The 24,369-nt window shown below is 46.1% G+C and overlaps 1 protein-coding gene and 1 long non-coding RNA gene across 10 annotated transcripts in view; one reads left to right on the top strand and one right to left on the bottom strand.

Annotated features, from left to right (window-relative positions):
* Window positions 1–1,143: 1,143 nt before the first annotated feature.
* Window positions 1,144–7,205, bottom strand: LOC141422582 (uncharacterized). Its single transcript, XR_012447247.1, has 3 exons — window positions 6,622–7,205; window positions 2,664–2,797; window positions 1,144–2,153 (listed from the first exon to the last, which is right to left on the bottom strand). It is a non-coding gene; the product is annotated as an uncharacterized lncRNA (long non-coding RNA).
* Window positions 5,323–24,369, top strand: part of Slc22a3 (solute carrier family 22 member 3) — a 101,062-nt gene continuing 82,015 nt past the window's right edge. For 7 of the 9 annotated variants that reach the window (XR_012447227.1, XM_074071003.1, XM_074071031.1 and 4 more), the window contains exon 1: window positions 7,324–7,783. Coding sequence is in view for 8 of the 9 variants with exons in the window: in XM_074071003.1 (XP_073927104.1) it covers window positions 7,379–7,783 (405 nt within the window). In the remaining variant the exon portion in view is untranslated. Of the gene's footprint in view, window positions 5,460–5,607; window positions 6,199–7,323; window positions 7,784–24,369 lie in introns of those variants that run through there. The other 2 variants (XM_074071039.1, XM_074071019.1) reach the window with 2 other exon arrangements.

Genomic DNA, 24,369 nt, shown 5'->3' with positions numbered 1-24,369 from the left:
TTTCAGCCATTCTTACCCACTTGTTAGAAAAGAAAAAGAAAATGTGATTCCTTCCTGTGTTGCTTTAGGTAGGAGCACATGCACAATCCACTTGCCAAGTTTTCTTCCAATGGAACTTCGAAGAAAAAGTTTTAACACTTATAGTATTCCAAAACAAAGTTATCTTCATCGGGCTCTACTGTGCCCAAGCAGCACAAATGTCACTTAAATGGCTTCCTTTGGAAGCTCACCATGGGGTGAAGATGCTGTAACACCTCGAAGAGCCAATCCTATGTGCAATAAAAATGCCAGCTGTAAAATTTCAGATAAATTAGCTAAAACAATTATCTTTTTCAAAAAGCATTCATGTCAAGATGTGTCACAAAAGCTAAAGATTGGGAGGAGGACAATTGATTCTTATTATTTATATTCAACCAACATTTATCTTATTTTTAAAATTAACATATATTTGTGGGTAGACTACATGTTAATTTAATACATATCAATGTGTGATGATCGAGTCAGCCTAGTCAGTATTTCCTTTTCCTTCAGTATTTATCATTTCCTCATGGTGGGAACCTTTGGATTCATACTTATTTTGAAATATATCCAAAATTGTTGGAGCCTTTGCTTACTGTATTCTAGAACACTGGAACTAATTCCTGATATATAGCTGGATTCTGGTGCCCATCATTTAACCTCTTTCTCTCCCATCCCCCCATGCTTCCTAGGCTCCTGCAACCATATTCCACTCCTTTGAGGAGACCAATTTTTTTAAGCCTTCACAAGCGAGTGAGAACATGGGTATTTGTCTTCCTGTATCTGGCTTATTCTCTTAAAATGATGTCCTCCAGTGCCATCCAAGTTGTTGCAAGTGACAGGATTTCATTCATTTTTCTGACTCAGTAATATTCCATTGTGTAAATATATTCTATTCACGTTTTTCACGAATTCACCAGTGGATACCTTGGTTGATTCTGCATCTTGCTTATTCAGAATAGTGCTGCAATAAACATGGAGTTCAGGAGTCTCTTTTTTTTTTCATTTTTCTTTTATTATTCATATGTGCATACAAGGCTTGGTTCATTTCTCCCCCCTGCCCCCACCCCCTCCCTTACCACCCACTCCGTCCCCTCCCTCTCCCCCCCCCAATACCCAGCAGAAACTATTTTGCCCTTATTTCTAATTTTGTTGTAGAGAGAGTATAAGCAATAATAGGAAGGAACAAGGGTTTTTGCTGGTTGAGATAAGGATAGCTATACAGGGCATTGACTCACATTGATTTCCTGTGCGTTGGTGTTACCTTCTAGGTTAATTCTTTTTGATCTAACCTTTTCTCTAGTTCCTGGTCCCCTTTTCTTATTGGCCTCAGTTGCTTTTAAGGTATCTGCTTTAGTTTCTCTGCGTTAAGGGCAACAAATGCTACCTAGTTTTTTAGGTGTCTTACCTATCCTCACCCCTCCCTTGTGTGCTCTCGCTTTTATCATGTGCTCATAGTCCAATCCCCTTGTTGTGTTTGCCCTTGATCTAATGTCCACATATGAGGGAGAACATACGATTTTTGGTCTTTTGGGTCAGGCTAACCTCACTCAGAATGATGTTCTCCAATTCCATCCATTTACCAGCGAATGATAACATTTCGTTCTTCTTCATGGCTGCATAAAATTCCATTGTGTAGAGATACCACATTTTCTTAATCCATTCATCAGTGCTGGGGCATCTTGGCTGTTTCCATAACTTGGCTATTGTGAATAGTGCCGCAATAAACATGGAGTTCAGGAGTCTCTTTAATACATTTCATTTCCATTGGATCTGTTTCCGTAGTGGGACTGGTGGGTCCAGGTAATTCTGTATTCAGTTTTTTAGGAATCGCTATACTTCAGCCAACATTTGCTGATCACTGCACGTAGGTCAATGCTGTGCACCAGAACTTTCTGTGATGACAGAAATGTTCTCTGTCTGCATAGTCCATGTGCTAGCCACTAGACACTATTGACACCAGTGACCACTGGGCACTAGAAATGTGACTGATGGGAGACTTAGTGTTAATTAATGTGAATTTAAACAGCGGCATGGGGCTGGAGGGCCCCACACTGGCTGGTGCCAATGTGCAACAGTTATCAATGCTTTGATGATAGAAAGGTGAAGGTGACTTGGTTTTTCTCTCAAAATTCCTGCAAAGCAAGAGGGAGTGATAAAGTGCATACATGATTTTAAATCAAAATCCAGTTCAACTTGTGTGGACCTTAGTAAAATGTAAAATTTATATGGGAGAAAAAGGGCCCAAGAATGGCCCAGGTGATTTGGAAAAGGAGCAATATAAGGGGAAAGGAGAGGTGAGGCTTGAATGGGATATTAGGACTTCTTATAGAGCTGGGTGCTGTGAATCAGACCTGTAATCCCAGCTACTCAGGATGCTGAAATTGAGAGGATCTCATTTCCAGGTCAACTCAAGCAAAAAGATCATGAGACCCCCATCTAATCAAAAGCTGGACGTATGTACCTGTCATTGCAGCTACAGGGAAAGTGTAAATTAGCAGATCACAGTCCATGCCCGCCCAGGCAGACACATGAAATCCTATTCAAAAAATAACAAAAACCCAGACAGGGCTGCAGGCATGGCTAAGGGGCAGTGTGAAGCCCTGGGTTCAAACCCTGGAACCACCAGGGGGAAAAAGTCTTACCGAAGTACAGTAGTGACCAGTGGATTATCAGCTTGCCAATGGACAGACAGCAGTATGTTGACCAGAATGGAGGGCTCAGATCAGACTCCAGTGAGAGTGGGATCCTCACATAAGATCGAGGCAGGTCCATAAATCTGAGGGAAAGGAAAGATTCTTCAGCTATGTGGAGTTTGGAAAACCAATTGACCATATGGAAAACACAAGTAAAATTAGATTCCACCACACTCTGCACAGAATTAACTCCAGGGATATTAAAATTCAACTCAAAAACATGATTTAATAAAAATATATTAGAGAAAGATATAATATCTCAGCTGACCATGATTTTTACAGCAAGACTCAAAAAGCAGAAGTGAGGGAAAAGAGAAGTTTTACATCAGAATTAAATTTTTTTGTAATTCCCAAGACATGAGAAAGTTAGGATAAGCCACAGACCAAACAGATAGGACACATTTACCTGGCAAAGGAGAAAATACACAAATATACAAACAACTTCCCCCAAATCTAATACCCCCCCATAACAGATAGAGCAGGAGGATGTAACTCACAGAAGGTGAATGGCATACGAATGTGACAGTACAAATGACCTGCTAACTCAGGGACATTGTAAACAGAACCAGGAGTCTGCTGTTGATGCCCAGAGCATCTGCTGAGAGAGATGGGCAAGACCAAAGGTTGGCGTGGATGTGGCCAAGCTAGGGTGTTGCTGGGGGATGTGAGTTGGGGCCTTCTGTCTGGAAAGCAATTTAGTAATGTTTAGAAGAGCTCACAATACGTGCGCTTTATAGTCTAGCTACTACTTCTAGGAACTTGCCTTAGATCGACTCTTGCACAACACCCAGGGAAATGTGCACAATCAGTAACTGTATGGATTCAAAACCAGCTGAATGTCCCTCAGTAAAGGAGCAGTGCCATGACCATTCAATAGAATGACATGGCAGGGCACCTGTGACTCACACCTGCAATCCCAGCTACTCAGGAGGCAGAGTTCAGGCAGATCAAGGTTTGAAGCCAGCAATAGTTCCTCAAGACGCTATCTCAAAAAAAAAACCTTCACAAAAAAGGGCTGGTGGAGTGGCTCAAGGTGCAGGCTCTGAGTTCAAGCCCCAGTACCGCAAAAAAGAAAAAAAAGATCAGAAGGACATATAGCCCTCAGAGTCAGTGAGCTGGTTCTGTACTTACCAAAAACAGGTTTCAAAAATACACTGTGATGTGGAAAAGAGAAGCAACTGAAAAATAAAGAGTATGTTCCATTTAGGTAAATTTTCTCTTTTTTTGCGGGGTGAGGGGGCGCTGTATTGGGTTTTGAATTCAGGGCCTTGATCTTGCTAGGCAAGCGCTCTACAACTTGAGTCACATCCCCAGTACTTTTCTGTTGTTTGATTTTCAGATAGGACCTGGTGCTTTTGCCAGGGTCAGTTTGGTCATCCTTCTGCCTCTGCCTCCCAAGTATCTGGGGTTACTTGTGCGACCCTGCCTGGCTTATGTATATTTTTAAAGCATTCCCAATACTCTCTGTCGTTTATTCACAATTTTTCTTGAGTTAAAAGGATTAAAACCTAGCCAAGAAGAGTGGTTAAAATTTCTGACTAATTACACCTGAGCAAGAGAGTCCAGGTCCTTTGGGGAGGGTCCATTTAGGCCAGCTAGATGCCTATCACACACTCCCTCGCCCACCCCAGTCACACTGTTGGAGCCCCCCAGGATGTCTGCTCAGTGTCCTGAAGCTGGTTTTCAGGATTTACCTCCTAAAGCGAGTGTCAAGTGGCTGCCCCAGGGAGGATGCAGAGAGACAGGGGGTAGGAGCTGAAGGGGTAGGAAGGAGACCCCAACTGTGTCTGTGATGTGTTAGTGTTTTGTAACAGCGTATTCAAAACAAACCAATAAGACACCATGGGCTGATTCTGGGAGAGGGTGGAATTTTTATTGCTCTCCTTTAATAGCTAACTCTTATAGAGCTCTTGTGTTTCAAGGACTGTTGGAAGTGGCTTGCTTTAAAAATGAGAACATTCCATTAGTTCTTGATATTACAGAGGAGGGCTAAATAACTCGCCCAGTGTCACTCAGTGATGAGGAGGAGGGGGATGTGAGCCCAGGGGTCCAGCTCCAGAGTCCACACTCTTAACAGGACTTTCATAGGATCTGAATGTCCACATGATCAGACTACGTCATTGAAAATAAGGTAATTAAAAAGAAAATACCCCAACAAGCACAATGCAAAAATGTAGAGGAACTCCATGAGCAGGTTCTTGGGTATTTGGGGAGCATGACTGAAGACAGTTACCAAGAGCTTTTGCTGAGGAAGGACTCTTGGAGGAGGCACTGGCTTTGGAAGTAGCCTTGATGGGCAGTGAGCAGGGAGGGGCAGGAGGGTGAAATTCCAAGAAGATGGAACCTCATGTGCATAGTCATAGACCTGGGAAAATTCAAGGATTTGAAGGTTAGCATGTAGTTCTGTTTGTCTGTTCATAAGGGGCCCACTTGGCAAGAGACATGGATGAGGACTTCAAGAGAGAGGGTGTGAGAAGTGAGGATTTAATTTGGAAAGGGAGTGGGGCCACGGAAGGCCAGAAGGCAGGCCCTCTGGACTATGCCAGCAAGAGACCATCCTGAGTGTACGCTGGCCTCAGGTAGGCATAAATGGGCTCAGGACAGATGTCCAGCAGGGAAGCACTGAGGGCTGACCCAGCACCTAGAGCACCAGGCATCTACTACTGCCAAGCATTGGCATAGACACGAATGAACCAGACAAAACTTCCGCTCTTGTGGAACTTGAATTGCAGTGGAGGGGCACAGGTAAGATGGATAAACAAGAGGATAAGTAAAAACAAAAGCAGAGCAAGTGGAAAGAAATTTGCTAGAGGTAAGGGCTTTGGAGACAAGGCAGGAAAAGGAGGGAGGCTGGTCGTCGGGTGGGAGAGGGGTTGGATGGCTCCCTGCCCCCCAGGTGACATTTGATTAAAGGCCTGAGGGATGAAGGAAGCTGAGATATCACAGTGATTCTGAGTCTGGTGTCAAAGGTGTTTATACCAAAGGCAGTGCAGAGGAGGAAATGGGTTGGGAGGACAGATTTCATCTGGGGTCCAGCAGGTAGCTCAAAATATGGACAAGACTCTTGAGCAGCAACATGTAGGCACAGAAGTCACTGCTGAGTAGGGGACAGATGTGTCCCAGCAACTGAGCTTGGTGGGGGGTGAGGGGGCAAGAGAGAGAGAGAACACTAGAACTGGAAACTGTCATCCAGCAAGTGTTTCATTCTGCACAGTTTCTGTAATCCTTGGGCCAACCCCACAGAGTCATTAACTCAGCAGCAAAGAATTTTGCAGTAAGGGCTAAGGCTCATTGAGTACACAACGTGAACCTGTTTGCTGGCACTTTCCACCTATGAATGCATGCGGTCCTCACAGGAGGATGTATATTATGTACATTGTTAGCTTTCTTTCATAGGAGGCAAAACTGGGGCTGGTGGATTAAAATGTGCAAGGTCAGGAGATCAGGAGCTGGTGAGGGGATGATGGGCAGACCCGGCTCTGGGGTAAGTGTGCCTCTCTGACCCATTGAGAAAAGTGGGCTTAGGACACAGGTGGGCGGATAGCTTTGGGGGTGAGAGTGGGAAGAAGAGCTGGGGAAATTCTCAGAACTGAGAGGCAGGAGGCCAGGCTAACGCAGTGAACCTGCTCTCCACTGTGCTAGGTGGTCATGGGGTGACCTGAGAAGCTTCAGCCAAGAAGCAGAGGGTAACCAGTGGCGGGAGAGGGGCAAGCGTCCTAGGGCAGAGGACAGCTTGGACAAGAGCAAAGGCCCTGAGTCGGCATCCCACCAGTTCTGCAGGCCTTTGGGGGGAAATAAAGAAGGTAAAATTATGGGTTCAAGTCAATGAGGCAAGAAATACTCTTTCCCTGCCATTCTTACTGACGGTCAGGAAGTCCTGGCTAGAAGGTGGTTGGTCCCTTCTCACCTTGACCTTCCAGCGCTCTGAGCAAATGGCTTGCCTCTGTGGACGCCCGCCGTCCTCGTCCTCGTAAGAGAGTTGGACGATGTCTGAGATGTGCTACGTCTAACCTCGCATGGTCCCAGCCCTGCGACCAGTCCAGGGCAGATGAGCAGCTCTGTTCCCGGAGCCGGCCGGCCACCCCGCCCCGAGGTGCGCGGAGCCGAGTGACTTCTGCGCCCACGAGGAGCAGGGCTGCCGGGGTCTCCGTGCGCGCATCCTTAGTCCCCACGGGCTGCACTCGGGAGTCCGAGGCGCCCCGGGAGGGGCCGAGTGAGCTTGGAACTTTCCTGCCCTGGAGCCCGACCCAGGACGCCTCGCCGCGCAGGCTGCTGGCAGGGGCCGAATGGAACTCTGCGCCAGGCCGAAGACGGTGCCCGTCACTCGCAGTCCCGGGCCGGGGCCCTGGCGCGCAGTGTCGTTCGGCCAGGCGCGCTGCCCGGGCACCCGGTGGGTCCCGGGTGGGTCCGGACCGGACCGCCCCGCATGCTCCTGCCGGAGAGCCCGCCAGTCCCTCGGCGGGGACTGCTGGGGGCGCCCTCGGAAGCGGGGCGGGCGGGGCGGGCGCGGTGCCAGGGCGGGTGAGGCGGCTGAGGCGGGCGGCGCGGGGGGGCGGCGGGTATAGAGCGGCGGCCAGCGCAGCGCGCGGGTCACTCGGAGGCCCGGCGGCGGCGGCGGCGGGCGGGACGCGCTCGCGGGGTGGCGCGGCCGGCCGGGGCGCACCATGCAGTCTTTTGATCAGGCGCTGCGCAGGGCCGGCGAGTTCGGGCGCTTCCAGCGGCGCGTGTTCCTGCTGCTGTGCCTGACGGGCGTCACCTTCGCCTTCCTCTTCGTCGGCGTGGTCTTCTTGGGCAGCCAGCCCGACCACTACTGGTGTCGCGGGCCGAGCGCCGCCGCGCTGGCCGAGCGCTGCGCCTGGAGCCCCGAGGAGGAGTGGAACCGCACGGCGCCCGCCCGCCGCGGCCACGGTCACTGCCAGCGCTACCTCCTGGAGGCGGCCAACGCCAGCGCCGCCGCGGCCCTCAGTTGCGCAGACCCGCTCGCCGCCTTCCCCAATCGCTCCGCGCCCCTCGTGCCCTGCAGCGGCGGCTGGCGCTATGTCCAGACCCACGCCACCATCGTCAGCGAGGTAAGGGCGTCCGGAGCGGGGACACAGCCTAGGGAAGCGGGCCCGGGGAGGAGGACGCTCTGGTTCCCCGCGGACACCGGGAATGTGACAAGTCGGCCACCAGGCAAGGTCCATGGAGATGGAGACCTGTTGGCTATCTTGGGGGCCGGGCAGGTTCATCTATGCTGCACTTGGAGATGCTGCGCGATCGTAAAGCCCGGGAAAGGCCTTTGGTGTATTTCCTGTGCTCGTGCGTTAACAGGGATGCTGTGATTTCAGGTGAGAAGGAAACTTTGACAGAGGCCAAGGTCCGGCACTCCGAACACACCTGCCCAGCATTGAAGGATCCCAGCAGATGCGCGTTATCTGAGATGCTTTGGCGCAGGATTGGAGATTATGGGGTCGACTCCTGCAGGGCAGGTCTGGGTTGATTTGAGGTGTCCAGGGGGAACAGGAGAGGGGAAAACAATGTTTGAAGGCAAAACAGCTTTTTCCAGTAGCCCAAATGATTATCTGAAACACAAGGGGACAAAGGTCGCAAGACCTTTTTTGGTAGAGTGTTTTGGTAGAGTGTTTTGGGGCAAGGAGCAGCAGTCTGAGAAGTTGGGAAAGCCTAAGTGTAGGATAAGTGTTTCTGGCTTTTCCTGCTAGTAATTTACAGGGACACAGCAAGAGCGATTTACCCCGCGGTGGCTGCTGCAGTGGGTGGGGACAAGCCCACATTTTGTTGGGTGTGTCTGGTCAGCAGCTCTTTCCGAGGTCAGGGGGCTTCCTTCCTTGGCCTCAGGTATGTTTGTGGATCCTGCTGGGCTGCTTGTGTCCTGTGGCTTTGAACTTTGTAAGAATCAGCTCAGAAACCGCTTTAACTGTGCCTGGCTCAATTCTTAGTGAACTTGGTCAATAAATACAGCTCAGCTTAAGTTTTACAAGATGATTGTGCTCAGGTAAATGGAGAAAGAAAATTTTTGTCATTTTTTTTTTTTTTGTCAAAACATTAGTTTTTGTCAAAACATTTTTTGGGGTGGGTTAGAGGTTTTGAACTCAGGGCCTGGTGCTTTCTAGGCAGGAGCTCTACCACTTGAGACACACCCCCAGCATTTTTTTGCTTTAGTTATTTTTCAGATATGGTCTCCAGTCCCCCCCCCACACACAGGGACCAGCCTCAGTTCACAATACTGCTACCTCCCATGTAGGATTAAAGAAATGCACTATTTGTTTGTTGAAATGGGGTTTCACTAACTTTTTGCCTGGTCTGGCCTCAAACCTTGATCCTTCCGATATCCACCTCCCAAGTAGCTGGGATTATAGGTATGAGGCACTGCACCCTGCCCCCCAAAAAACATTTTTAAGGCACTTGTGTGGATAATGGGGAAACCCTGGGGTAGAAGGCAGAGCACCCTTTCTGCCACTGTTAATGGCGTTCCATGTATCTCTGGAGTTGGGATATAGCTCACTGGGTTATGCTGTTTGGTTCAGCCCCATGCTGGGTACTGGGGATAGGGCCATGGCAGCCCAGCTGGGCAGTGTGTGTGTTTGGGTCCTTTAATTTCTACTTCATGCCTGCATAGACCAGGGACTGCTTTCTAAGCTGTGGTCTTCTGGTTCAGGATTTTAGGATTAAAATGGACAGGTCAAGGCCTGAGTAAGAGAGGGTGTTATTCCCAGCACTTTCCAGGCACTGCATGTCTGTGTCTACTTCTGCTCCACTCACCCAGGCTGCTTAGTGCTCGCTCACTTCCCAACTGAACCAGAGGAGTGTGAACTCCTGATTTTTGAAGACATTTAAAAATGAGAGCAAAACAAGCCTTTAGAAGCAAAATGCGCACACACACCCCAGTGAGGTTTGCATGCATGCATATGCTTGCATATGACAGAAGAGAGTCATGAAGTCTGTAAGTCAACACCCTGGCAAATGTGTTAGAAACTTTCTGGGGTCTCAAAGTGAGGAACACCATAGGGTTTTATCAAGATGGGGAGTCGAGGTCAGTGTATAGAGGTCTGCAAAAATCAGTGGCTCCTAAAACACAGTGTAGAATGGTGGAAAGTCAGGGACCAGTCCTGATATAGTCTCTAGCTTCGATGTGTGACTTGGACATACCACTTAACTTCTCTGAGCTTAGCTTTCTCATGTGTGAAAGTAGGCATTGGATTAAGCCCTTAACAACACTACAAATGCCATTGTTGTCTCCAGAAAGTCACTGCTCAGAGCACTGATCAAACATCTCCAGAGAAAACTAAGATGATACTTGCAATGCACTCCTTAAAGCCTCACATGAGTTTTGTTTTTCTTTTTAATATACTATTTGTAACTTCCAAATAGTTTTGTACTTCTTTTGGCTTGTTTGTCTTGTGTATTTTGATTCTTAAGAGGAATTTCTGCCCCCACTCGCATCTATTCAGGAAGTACAATCACGCAAAGTCACCCAGAATCTCACAGGGTGAGATGTGTCCATCTTTGGTTTTGAATATGAACCAGTTCATTTTGGTTCCCTCAAATTCTATCAAAGTGAATGAAACTGTGGTTCTATCTTCAGTCAGTGCCATGAACCCAACGTCTTTTCATACTCCTGAAGTCTAAGGCTGCCCACTTTCCAGAATGTTCTCATGTGCCTTAAACTTAATCCTAGTACCATTGTGGTAAGGTGTCATGGTCCTGGCTATTAGGGGAGACCTGATGCTCAGATGTTTAAGGATCTGCCAGGGTCCCCACCCTTCATGTACACAAAGTGGATTAGAATCCATGAGTCTTGATTGTAAGTCAGTGTTTTCCCTTCTCACAGTGCTGTAAATCTTTCATACAACTTCATGAAACATGATACTGGGACCACACACTGTCACCTGCAGGAACCCTTGTAACTTTGTAGTAACTGTGTAATTGTGGTCTGTGGCCAACCAGCTATTTTGTTTCACTTGGTGGTGTTGAGAATGCTGCTAGCTCTTGGGAAGGCTGTGCCTGCATTTGGTGAGAATGGTTCTCTATGTTCTTGATACAAACGTTGCAAAATGGTCACTTACATCCCATCCACCCTTTTCACAGCTTGCAACTGAAAATAATGCCAAGAATCTAAGTCCGGGTCAAGGTTAAGTGCTGGCTGTTTCAAGCCAGCTACCCAGTGTCTTTTGCTCAAGCGAAGGCAGGGGATTTCTCATCCACATTGAACTTCCTTAATATAGATTTTAGTGACATCTAAGTCTCAGCTTTATGTGATTATCAGACATTGGGCAGAGTAAAACCTGGTGTAATGCAGAAAGCAAACAAGCTAGAACCTTATCTGCCAAATGTTTCAATTCACTGCTCAGGAGGAAAGTCTTCAAGACTGACCCTAGGATTTTGATGTTTGCTGGTATGCCAGAGATTAAAAAGAAGAAGAAGAAAAAGACTATCGCAGGCTTCAGAGCACTTTTACAAACAAACAGAATCACAATTGCTTTTCCCTTCTAGAGTTAATTTTTTCCATGATAAAAAGAAGGTCAGTTTGAAGGATGTGAATGTGGAAGAGTGTCGGCTGCTTTGCTGTCAGGAGTCATCCACATTCCTCAAGTGGCCCTGCTGGCTTCCTGCATAATCATCCCAAGACATGTGTCAACCCAGTGGGCCAGCCACTCGGTGCCAGCCTAACCTGTGTTCACGAGCATCTGATAAGCACATAATGAGCTATGGTAGATGCTGGAGAAGGGAGTTAGCCAGGCTCAAATTCTAGTCGGGTAGTCTCAGATTTGCTGTGGGCACTTTAGAAAGAGCAAACTTTAGTATTGGTTTTATATCTATTGTTAGTGCATTCCCTCCTCCCCCCCGCCTTTTTTTTTTTTTTGAAGAATTAATCTCACCATTAGAGTATCTGTTATATCCAACTATGGTTTTGTTTGTGTTCTAATTCATTAATTCCTCCTCTTTGTTATTCATTCTGTTGTGTGGGCTTACTCTTGGTTTGCCTTTTCTAGGTTCAGTTGAAGGCTTAGCCCAATTTTTATAGGCTTTTAAAAAGTGCACATATTCAAAGCTACACATTTGCTTCTGTGAACCTTCTTTGACTATGCTTCAACAAGTTTTGAAAAGTGTATTTTAATTATTTTTCCATTCTTGTTATCTCATCTTTGACCCACAATTTATTATACAGGTTTGTTACTAAATTTCAAATGTATGCCAATTCTTTTCTTTTTATTGTTGAGTTCTTAACTGGTGTGGTCAAAGAATGTGTTCCATAGGATGCTGGTTGACTTTTATTGACATTTGCTTTACAGACCTAAAGAAGTAAGTTTTATAAATGTTCCATACATGCTTGTATGGCCCTTAGCTATTGGGTGTAGGGTTTTATAGATGTTCACATTTGAAGTTTGTCAGTTGTACTACTAAAATATCCTAAATTTTAACTAACTTCTCACATGCTTGGGTTATCAATAACTATTAAGAACATTAAAATTTGTCATGATTTTGGAGAGTTTGTCAGTTTTTCCTCGTATTTCTAGTTTTAAAATTTTTATATTTAAGAGATAATTTCACTGAATGTATGTGCATATAATTTTAGAGTCTTAAAAACTCTTGATACTGAAGTTAACTTTTAGTATAGCATAGGGCCCTATCCAAATCCATGATGTGTTTTGGCTTAATATCTATTTTATTCGATGTTCATATAGCCTCTCCAGGTTTCTTTCAGCTAACATTTATAACATGTTTTGTTATCCTTGATTTTCAAACATCCCATATTCCAATAGCTTATTGTGACTCATGAGCCCCTTGTGTTAGTCAACTATCCATCACTGTGACAAAATACCTGAGCTAATCAACTTATAAAGAGGAAAGGTGTATTTTGTCCCATAGTTTCAGAGGTTTCAGTTCATGGTTGCTTGGCTATATTGCTTTGGCCCCATGCCAAAGCAGCACATCATGGTGAAAGATGTTGATAAGAAAACCAAGATAGAGGGGAGGAGGAGCAGGTGCCTTCAAGGGCATATCTCCAGTTACCTAACTTGCTTTTACTTCTAAAGGTTCCACTACCCCCTAGTAGCATCACAGGCTGGTAACCAAGCCTTTAACACATAGTCATTTGGGGGACAGTTCACTTCTTTAAACAAGTACTGCACTATTTTGTCTTTAAATTCATTGTGGTAACTGACAGACTTGGACTTGTTATACTATATTTTTTAATCTTGTCCTTTCCATGGTCTCCTCCTTTTTTCTCCCTCTAAAAGTGGCTTTTTATTTATTTTTCACATTTTATTTTATTCCTTCCTTTATTCATTTGGAATTTAGCTCATTTATTTCAATTTTCGTAGTGGTTACTCTTAGAAATGTTACCAAGCTACATCACAGAGCCTGAATTTAATGCTGTGACCTCCACCTAAGCAGTTTAAGTGTCTCAAATCCACTCCTCCTCCTGTATTGTAAGTGCTGAGAGCCAGCAGTGCAGGCCTGTCCTTCTTATGATGGGCCTGTGATTTTGATGTGTTCCTGGCTGCTTGGACTTATGTATACACTGTATTTGCATCATTGTTCCATATGCTATCTCATTTCCTTCTTCCTTTTTGAGATAAATCTTTGAAGTTTCTTTAGTGTGTGTCTAAAGGTGATAAAAGTTTTAGCATTCATTTATATAGAAATGTCTTTATTTTACTGTTTTTCTAGAAAGCTAGTTTTGCTAAGTAAATAGTTCTATGTCATTTTGTAACTGAAGTTCTAGACCAGAAGACTGCTGCTGGGTTCCTGCATGCCAGGTCTAGCCATTCATCTCAAAGAAAGCAAACAGAAGTAATGTTGAGGGCTGTCAGAGTGGCTCAAGTGGTAGAAGCACTTGCCTAGGAAGCATGAGGCCCTGAGTTCAAATCCTAGTACCTAAAAAAAAAAGTAATGGTGAAAAGGCAGGGAAGGATTTTTAGTAAAAATGGCCATTTTGGGAAGATAGAGTTAAAGCATCTCAGCCCATCTTCAGGTCATACCAACATGACCTTTAGGTTTAAATACAGAAAGAATTGGGGCAGGATACGTATAATTATGCAATCTTGCACAAACTGACTGGTCGATCATTTGCTCAATTTTGGATCTTCAAGTTGGCAGAACCACTTCAACTTAACCTAGAGAAGTGCTGTTGTTTAAGGACAGCTGTGTTACTGTGAGATGCTTGCTACTGCTTGGGGGTGATCTCATCAGGAGGTGATCTGTCTGTGAGACTCTGCTCTTCCTGGAATCCAAAGTGACTGCAGGCTTAGGACAATGACTGGAGACTTCCAGGTGCCTTTTCAGGGGTCTAGAACAGGAGGTTGTAAAAGCTGACAGTGAGAGACCTTAGTTTCTCTTACCACTGTGCCTTCAGCCTTGAAGGGGGATGAGATAGGTGGGGTATAACCAGTTTTTAGACAGGCACCCCTGGACTGGCTAGCGTGCCTACATGCAGAGTTAGCGGGAGCCTGATGTGAAATGAAGGTGATAGAAGCGAAACAAAGGCAGGGATGCCAGGTTTTGTTGTGCTTGCAGCTACTTCTTTGCGGGCCAAGTGTGGCATCATTGCTTTTCAGCAAAAGCAGTTTCTATGCACATGTAATCCCTTGAACAGGCCGGTCCATCAGGCACCTCTCACTTTGCTTTTCAGAAGCCTGCTTTTATTCAACTCGCCTTCCATTGTAGGAGAGCTTCCCTAAGGTTGTGTCTAGACAAATGTTTTTTTAAAAACTGGTCCGGCATGGTGTACATTGCCTCTAAAAACATCTGGCATAAATTAGGCCCTCAATGATATTTGTTGTATGAGTGTTGCATTTGCTCTGTGATCTTGACTGCTTAATCATTTCTGGGAGACTCCCAGCCATTATCTCTTTATCGTTGACTTTAGTCTTCCTTCTGAGATTCTAATTAAACATAAGTTGGGCCTTCTTTTTCTTTCTTTCTTGACTTTCTCTCACATTTTCCATTTCTGGGTCTATAGGTATGGCCTAGAGATTTTTTTCAGAGCTCTCTTACCGATCACTAACTTTGTGTTCAACAATATCAAATGTGCTGTTTAATCCATCCATTGAACTTCATAGTTTAAAAGTTTATTATTTTTAAAACACTTTTACCAAAGGCATATTTGTTATTTTTCAAATATACCTGATCATTTTTTGGTAGCCTCTTGTTTCTTGTTCACTTCTGTGTATCTGTTTTTCAATTTCATTCAGTGTTTTACACGACTACTCTATATTTTGTATCTGATAACTGCCTTACATCTTTGGTGTTCTCAATCTGTTGTCTGTAGCTTACTGTGTATTGTGTATATTGATCATGAGCTCCAGGTCAGTTGGTTGCCTCTGTGGGAAACCTGGCTCCCTCCAGCAGGATGTGCACTTGTTTTGTTGGGAACTGGAGGACAACAGTGTCCTGGAATCCTCTCTCTCTTCCAGAGTGCCTCGCTGGATCTAAAACAACTGAAGCTGGGTTTTGTTTTTATTAGGAAATAGACTTTTCCTTATTTCTAGAAAGACTAGCCATCCAACAAAAGTTGTATTTTATACTGAATTTTGTTTTTCTGCATGAGTTCCTCAAACTGTTCCTTCCTGCAGATGAAAAAAGCTTACTAGGGTGTTTTTTTTGATGGAGTAAAAACAGAATCCTAATGAGTGGTGTTTCCCCATTAGGATCTCCTACTTGACCTGAGTACAAGATGGGCAGACAGATTCACATAGTAACATTTGTGGATCCCAGGACAACACCAAAGAAAGTGTGCAGGTGGAGAATAGATGGGAGTGTCTCTGCTTCTCACTGGCAGCTAATATTTTGGATTATCAGCAGTAGCTCAGTTGAGTGCATTTAGTACATGCTAGGCACTGGGCTAGCATGACACAAAGAGAGAGATTCTTTTTCCATCCAGTTCAAGGCCCCTCCGGGAGAACTTCCGTGAGATACCAATATGATAGGTGTGGTGGAAGGAGTGGTGGAGGGGTGCTGCCTTCTGATGGGACTCAAGGCTGAACCAGGAAATAAAGTACATTGATCTTGACCTTGGCCTCAGAGGACCAGGAGGAGTCCAAGATGAAAATATGAGGAAAGGGATGTTCTGTTCACATTCTCTCAACTTCATCCTATTCTCTGCATCTGTTGGGAGCTCTGAGCAGTGGTTGGGGTGCATTCCTCGGTCCCACCCCCAGAGTTTGGATCCGACATTGAAGGCTGGGCTTAGGAATCTTCATTCTTTATGACCATCCAGAGCCCATGCAGATGGTCCGTGGACCTCCCAGTGAGATGTACTGGGCATTTCTTAATGAGGAAAGTGATGAATATCACAACTAGAATGGAAGTCAAATCCCATCCCTGGGGCGGATACATCATCGCTTTATCACCAGGCATGAATCCCAAATCTTATCTGATGGAACACTGCTGTTTATTTCTGGAAACCTTTGAGTTATAAAATCCTATAACTGACTGGGGTGGGAGCCCACTGCTGACCCATACTCCCTGGGAATCTTGGCAAACCCTGGAGAAGACGTTTGAACAAGGAAGGAGGCACAACAACAGATGTGGCTTTGATGTCTACACATTAAAGATTCATGGGCTAAGCAGCTTTGCATGGAAAGAAAATGTATGCCTTGTGGGTTAGATGGACCCTGCTCTAAATCTCCCCTCCCTCATCTGTTAACTTGTGGGACATTGTAGGAGCCACTTGTGCCTCGGTAGCTGAGATCTAGGGCAGGTGTAATGCCCTCGAGGTGATTGCTCCAGTGTATGCATGCAGAGTGCCTGCCACTGGACGTGACCATGGATGGTGCTCAAAATAACTGCTTCCAGACTCTTGAGCCAGGTGGCAGCCAGGGAGAAGAGCAGAGAAGGAACAGGCTGAGGGGCACATTTTACCCTGGAACTGTAATTTACTGCCCCCGGCCCAGCACAATAAATCACTAATAAATTTGCCTTTAGAAAATCTTTTGGTCACTAATTTACCCCTGAAGCTGAGAATGCCAGTCCTTTTCCTCTAGGACACACAGCTGGGTCATATCCTCCAGCTTTCCTTGCATCTCATGGGACCATATGTCCAAGTTCTAGTCAGTGCTGTTAGGGAGAGTGTCAAGTGACACTGCCAGGGCCAGAACCAAAATGATCTTTCTCCTTTTAACCCATCCCTTTCCTTCTCCCCATTCCTGCCAGTAGGGAACTCAGAAGTCCTAGAGGCGGGGAAGTCCTTAGATGCAAAAGAATTGGTTTCTGGGATAGCATCCCTCCCCTGGTCCCTCTCCTCCCCACCAATTAACCTGCATGGGAGTATAGGAATGTGAACTTTCTGTTCTTTGAGGGGCTGTTTGTTACAGCTCTTTCTGTTGCCTTATCCTGCCTGATGTATCTTCGTATGCCTCCTGGTAGGGCAAAGATCACCAGGTTGTAGGCACCTGACAAAATGGCAGGGGGGCTAGCACTTTACAGTGAGTTCTCTTGTCTGGCACATAGGCCACCCACGACCCTATCTGCCTACTCTCTGTACCTCTGGGACTCCTTTCCAGGTGGTGACCCTGAGTCCCATGAACCTCACGTGTTCTCAACATGTCCTCTCCTTTTCTCAAAATGTCTTTCTTCATGAGACCAATCCATTTTTTTATTTTAACATTCAGCTTAGAGTTTTCTTGTCCAGAAAAACCTTCCCTAACCCCCACCTCCACACTGGGGCTGGGTTTGGGGCTGGTCTCCATTTACTGCACTGCCACCTGACTGTGTGCTGATGGTGTGAGCAGCTGTCTCTCATGAGTGTCCGGAGGGGCAGACACTTTGCCTCCCACTGCTCTACTCAGTATTTAGTAAATATTTGTGATTAAATTCATGAGTGAATGGAAAGAGATTGAGTGACAAACTTAACCCTTTTAATAAATATGAGTAGGCCTGCCCAGAAACTGACAATCACAGACTCACCCAAGCCCCTTTCCCCTAACGGTGCCACTTCGTAGTGACTCACTACGCTGTGACCTTGAGTCTCTCTCCTCCTCGGTTCAATCAGGTAGAACAAATCATCAGGCCTCGGGAACAGAGTACACAGGTCCCCACGGCACTGGACTCTGTCTACATGTTGGTCCTGTCATCTGTGGGAGCCTAATTTGGGGGATGTGACCTAGCACATGAAAGGAGCAGGAAGGGCAGAGCTGCTGGCTCCTCAGGGCCATCATTTTTATGTGCTGACGTCTCTGTGTAGAGGAGGCTTTTCTCAGCTGTCCTGGCTCTCCTCAGCGGCCCGCTGTCATCAGCCGAGCACAGGCAAAGGCCGGCAACAAGGAGTGTGGGGGCCTGGCACCCACGGTGCTGAGACACCACCTCAACCCTCCAAGGTTGTACCTACCTTCATAACAAAATGAAACCTTTCCAACATTCTCCCTTAGCTTTGTTTTTTTTTTTTTTCCTTTCTTAAACCATAACCAAGAAAGGAGTTTGTTTTCACTCTGCAAGGAAACAGTGACGTTCCTTAGCATTCTTGGTGCAGTGTTTTTGGAACAATGAAGGCTTGGTGAGCGAGTGTGTCAGGTGATGACCAGTGTCCTTTGGTCTGGGTGAGGGATCAGAAACACAGCTTTCCTTCTCTGTTTGGAATAAAATGAAATACTTTTGGGGATGGTACATGTATGATAATAGGGGAAAACAGTGAGGAGTGAAATTGTAAAGGTAAGTCAATGTGGTTTTAAAAGTTCCTGTTTAAACTGTGCAATAATTTTAATTATGGATGTTATGGGCCAAGCACAGCATAAACCTCAAAGAACAAAGTTGATTCAATGTTTTTATTTTTTTTTTAATGGGCTGAGGAGGAATAAAAAATGAAAGTCAGGACAGGAGTATGGTGCCCACTGTTGAACAGCTTCTGAAACCCCAGATGCCAGACTCTGGCCAATCAGGGAAGCAGGGGCTGTGGTGGAAAAAGTGCAGGAACTGCACAGATTGCCTGGGTGTGACTAGGGACACTGGGCCTCCCTCTGATCTCTGAGAAAAGCAGCCAGTTGTCAGCTGAACCAAGGTTCCTCTCTCTGCACCACTCCACAGCCGTCAGTATTCAGCTCCCTCAGGCACTTAATTCCTGACTGAACTTAGGGTTGCCATATCTGTGCAAGTATGGGAAGATGGCTTAGAATGAAGCTGACCTAAACAGGGAGGCACCGGATCCCTGAAGTCAGAAAGAGGCTTCCTGGGTTCAGCCTTTCTCCCTATTGGGCTTGCTGTGCTGCAGATGGTGTCAACCAGGAGGAAAGGGGAATTGATGAGGATCTGGTGTTGTCTCTCTGGAGAAGGTGTGTGTCCTGCCTTCCTGATCTCTGTGAGGATCTCCATCTGCCACAGGCGGCACAGGCCACACACATGATGTGACTGGAGGCAGCATGGGCACAGCAGAGACACAGGTGCTTTTTCCACTCTCAGAGGCAGTCTTGGAAGGCAGGTGACTTCTCCTGTAGGATTGTTGGAGGGCAGAGGAGATAACCAAGTGACTTGAAGGATTCTGGCTTACCCTTGTAACAGTGCTGGCTGGGAAGGGACACTTGAGCCAGTGGCATGGAAAAGCAAACTGGTACTTCAGAAGTCCAGCCACTGTCACACACAGTCACACACTCAACTAGCTGATTGCCAGCACTTTAATATGAACCTTCATTTTCCTTACCTGCTCCAATGCGCAGGTGTCTGGTAAGTTTGTATGGTTTGGAGGTTAGTATGACATTTCTTTTGGGGGCTTTGTTGATAACTTATGTTGTATTTATTTATAGCAAAACAGTGTGGGACACTGTTTTCTTGTTCCTTAGAAATAGTTCAGGGATGAAATTTGGGGACTTCAAATAATTAGAGAGGTTAGCTGTTTCCCAGGAAGGGGTGGGGTGGGGGAGTTGCTGCAGCTGTGTGGCAGACAGCAATGCAACCATCTCCCTCTGCCACCCACAGGAACGCAGTGTTTTATCCTTCTCGCTAGATGCAGCTGCCTTAGCACTTTTCTGCTGAGCTATAATTGCTTGATTTTTAAGGTTTCCTAATGCAAAAATGGAGATTTGTATACAGCTTCTGGGGTCATTGGAGACTCCTCATTTTCATCTGTGGAATGTGGAGGTAGTAATTGTGGCTTACCGTGAAGGGCCATGACCATAGATGTACCCAGAATAAGGCACCCAGGTAAGGCCTTTAATAGGCTTAGATGGGCTCCAGCCATGAGCAGTCTCCTCCTGAATGGAAGACAGAAAGCAGACAACAGGAATGGTGAGACAGATTGGGCTTAATGAAGCCATGGACTCTGAGTTTTGGTGGTGTTGAATCCCAATTGTCAGGCAGTAATGGGGCTCAGGGTACCCTGTCCCTCCTGAGAGAAGTCAGGACCTCCGTTGTCAGAAAGGCACTTAGTAAATGATTCCCCCACCACCCCAGGCCCCAGGACAGCCTCATCCCCTTCTGTGCTCCTCCGTCTCATGGCTCAGGTGCATTTTTCCCTTGTGGCTTAGCCTAGCATGCACACAGGATGGCTCTGATTTCACCACACTTCTGCCAACTGGAAGAACTGGGTGATGGACAGCTCAAGATGAAAAGTAACACGTGGGTCTCCAGCCCTGTGGGGAGGGACTCCGTAAGCTGATGCCTCTGAGTCATAAACACAAGGGACCCAATGCCAGGAGCTCCTGTTCTGAAGATCAATTGTAACACATCCACGGGGAGGAGGGGAGGTGGCAAAATTGTGTACAGTTAATATTGATTATCGATGGGGCACTGAAAGCAGTTCTTTGCCAGGGCCTACCTAGAGATGAATTGGGTTTCACTGTTTGCTCCCAAGTGGGTTTTCAAAGCAGGCCATCATAGGAAAGTCACATGGAGAGCCAAAAAGTTAAACATCCAGGGTAGAGGAGAAAAGTAGATTGAAACTGTAAAATAATTTGGCATCAACTTTAAAAATCAAGTAAAGAAATTTCAGTTCTGGAGAGGAAGAAACTATTCCAAGAACCTTTCACGTAGCGGTTCTTGATCTTTCAGGGTGTCATGTCTCAGTTACTTAGTAACTGTGGGACTGGTTTATCCGAGGCCTCCTTTTGTCGGCATCCTTGTAGGGTTGCTATGACCCCCTATCCAATTGGTATGTGTTCAGGGCTAATATAGAAACATTTTCATTTATTTTTAGTTTTTTGGCAGTACTAGGCTTTGAACGCAGGGCTTCCCACTTGGCTAAGCAGGCACTTTACCACTTGAGCCACCCCCCACAGCCCTTTTTGCTTTAGTTATTTTTCAAATAGGATTTGTGCTTTTTCCCTGGGCCAGCCTAGACTGTGGCTGTCCTATTCACACCTTCTGTGTAGCTAGGATGACAGATGCATACCACCATGTACAGCTTATTGGTTGAGATGGGGTCTTGCTAACTTTTCTTGGTCTAATCTTGATCTTGGTCTCAGCCTCCAGAGTAGCTGGGATGACAAGCATGAGTCACTACACCTGACCAGGCTATTGAGTTTAAACTCAACCTAGTCCAATACTTTACAAAGCCAGACAAAATTGTCACTGAGTACATTAACGCTATTGATAACTGGATGATTATGATTTATTGCTGCAAAATTTTGCAAAGGAATGATCAAAATTTAGATCAGAGCTGCTGCAGCCCACTACAGGGGCTCAGAGCAGCTACAAATGCAGGCTTCCTGGCTGTGAGCACATTGCTTAGTTTGAGGTCTTCTGAGCCCAGGTTCTTACAAAATCAGAATCATGTTGTTTGGTGCCCCTGAGGAGAGCATCCTGTGAATTATGCTTGTGACACCCTGGCCCTGTGGCTGGCATGCCTTTGTACTGAGTGACTGGTGATGATACTGCTGCTCATCAGACCGAGGAAGTAGACTCAGCCCAGCCTGGAAATTAGGGGCGATGGTAACCCCTAGGCCTGAGGAAGTGTTTGGCAGACAGGGTGGTGAACTGAGGAGCATATGAAGGGCACTCGGCACACGCTCATCCCCCTGCTTGCTCTTTGTTACTAAATGTGCTGTACAAGTCTGCAGCTTGCCTGGTCTGGTCTGGAGTCGCTGAATTCAGACTCCATATCCCTATGCCCAGATCTAGCCAGCAAAGGGATGCTGGGATGGTCAAGGAAGCCCCAGGGCTAGGCCAGATCATAGATCAAGGAGCCTGAAGTCTGGGCTGAAGATGTTCAGATCACATGGAGCAAAGGCCAGCTTTCTGTATCATAGTTATTACAGTTGGCAGGTGAGAAGTTCTTCAAGAATGAGGCTGTGCTGCATCCCCCTCGACCCTGCTCCCTGCTGTCATTGAGTCTTGGAAACCAGATGCTCAACTCTTAATCTTCTCAAAGAACTCACTGACTCCATTAGCCCTGCGTTCAGCCTTCCAGAGCAGAAGGGCCTAAACAAGGAGCCTGAGTGTGTAATTTGAGCTCCTTCATGGCCTTGGCTCAGCTCATTTTTGGGGCTCATTTGTTGCTTCTGCCCATGTGGAGAGATCTGCTGGACTTGGTTGTAGGAAGGACAGAATGGGAGCAAAGATCTTCCGTGTGCCATTTTTACAATGGTGAGTTCCCGGGGAGCTGTGTGCGAGCAGGAGACTTGTGTGTGACGAAGGCTTGGTCTCAAAGCCTAATGTGGACATCATACCACAATGAGTGGGCCAAGTCACATGCCACCCTGTAGGACTCCTTGTGCTTGCAAGTGTTTCCTGTGACACACCCCAAGAGAGGACCCAGGCAGAAAATGGACCAGAGAACAGAACCCAAGGAGGAAGAAGAAGCCATAGAGATCACAGGGCATGAACCAGACCTCTTCCTGCCAGAGTCCACCACCCACATACCCACAAAGCATCTGAAAAGGGGCTTGCTCTCCTGCAGATGCAACTGAGCCAAGTTGAACCCACCTTGACTTTTCTTTCTCTTCCTCTTTTCCCTCGATTGTTCTTTTTTCCTTTGCTTTTGCCGACCCCAGCAAAACCGCATGTCCACATGAAACTCTCCTGTTCTTGTGACCCAGAAGGCTACTCCCACCTCTCCAATCTTGCAGCACTTGTGCTTCTCACCTTTGTCATAGAAGTTTGCAAGATGGCATTTACCCTAGGCACTGGGTATTGTGTGAGCTCTCAATTGTGTTACCAGAATCCTGTGGGATATAAATACTACTGCCCATTTTACATGGATGAAAACAAAAGCCCAAATAAAGAACAGTGGTGCATCTTACTCGAGATCACACAGCTGCAAAGTGACTGAACCAAAAGTCAACTAAGTTTTCTCCAGAGCTCAACCTCATACCCCCTGCTCTGATGCTACAGTCTAAGTTGTTCTATGTCTGAGCTAGTTTTGCCTTCACTATGGTGTCTCAGGTCTCTTCAAGGCAGGGGTGGCATCTTAGATACCTCAGACCTCCCTCCAAAGGGTGTAAGAAATACTGTAATGCCTCTTATCTTGTAGACATTTGATACCAATTTGGTGTCAGAATTCCCTGAGCTTGCTTCTAGGTGGGCTTAGAGCTCCTTACTGACAGCATTTTAGTGAGAGTTCAGCTGAACAATGTTGTGGAACTGGTGTGTTCCACTGCCCCAGGAAGGGGGCTGTAGCCAAGGAGAGTCCCTGGTGAGTGAAGGACAGAGCCCAGGCACAAGTCGAGGCCTTCTGATCCAGTGCAGAATGCCTCTTCTCTGACCAGCACAATGGCAGCTTAGCACCCAGACCCAGCCAGCTGCCACCTTACATGGGCTGTGTGCCTCTGAGAGAGTTCCCATACCTGGTAGCTCAGAGGTGTGCATGCACTGTCCACCCTGCTTCTCCCTCCCCAGGCTCTCTGCAGTGAGGACATCATTTTAACATAGAGTTCTCTCACCACTGAATGTGTTCTCACAAGCACCAGAAACACTTCAATAAATCTGGACATCTACAGGTGCCCAAAGGTGCCGTGGGTAGGAAGGCACCGATCTCACTGCTGCCTCTCTTCTAGTTAAGCTAATAAGACAAATTCACCTCATATTTGGGGGACAGTTGCAATAGCCACAGAAGCCGTTAAAATATCACATCACAGTTTTCTGGTTCTGCTACAAGAATCTGACTTCAAAGACGCTCTTCCCATCAGTGGACTGAGGACCCTACAGTAATAAATGAAAATGTAATAAAGTTAATAACTGGTCATATGAAATTTTAAATTAAGGAAAGAGTGTACCTCATTCAGCAAAAAAAAAAAAAAAAGACATATAGAGTTTTCAGCCAGAATAAAACTCTGCAGTTTAGTGAACTGACAACACCAGACAGACTGCCTCAGGGCCTCATGCTTGCTAAGCAGGCCCTCTACCACTTGAGCCTTTCTCCAGACTTAAACAGACTATCTTATAAAGCTACAGAAAGTTGTGACTAAATCCCACCTGTGGTTTGACAAATTACCAAGAAATAAATACTGCAGAAAATTGGGCATAGGATTGAAACTCACTCTTGTTCACCAAGGAAGATGCTGACCTCTACCCTAGATAGTCTACTTATGAGCACATGGGGGTATATTTGAAGATTTTCTGGAAAGAACTGTAATAACTATTACAAACAGAGTCCAGGAAAGATTAATCCTGGCTGGTCTTCTGGATTTCACATTAATGCAGCGTGGTATTAATTCACCATCCTGTCACAAGCATTAGTAGAACAGTAAGAGCATAGTTTCATATGCTTTTAAAGCACTTACAGTTGTAGCAG

The sequence above is a fragment of the Castor canadensis genome, chromosome 1, assembly GCF_047511655.1.
Source record: "Castor canadensis chromosome 1, mCasCan1.hap1v2, whole genome shotgun sequence".
Classification (NCBI taxonomy): domain Eukaryota; kingdom Metazoa; phylum Chordata; class Mammalia; order Rodentia; family Castoridae; genus Castor; species Castor canadensis.
The sequence above is the reverse complement of the archived record's forward strand: the minus strand, read 5'-3'. Positions and strand labels throughout refer to the sequence as shown.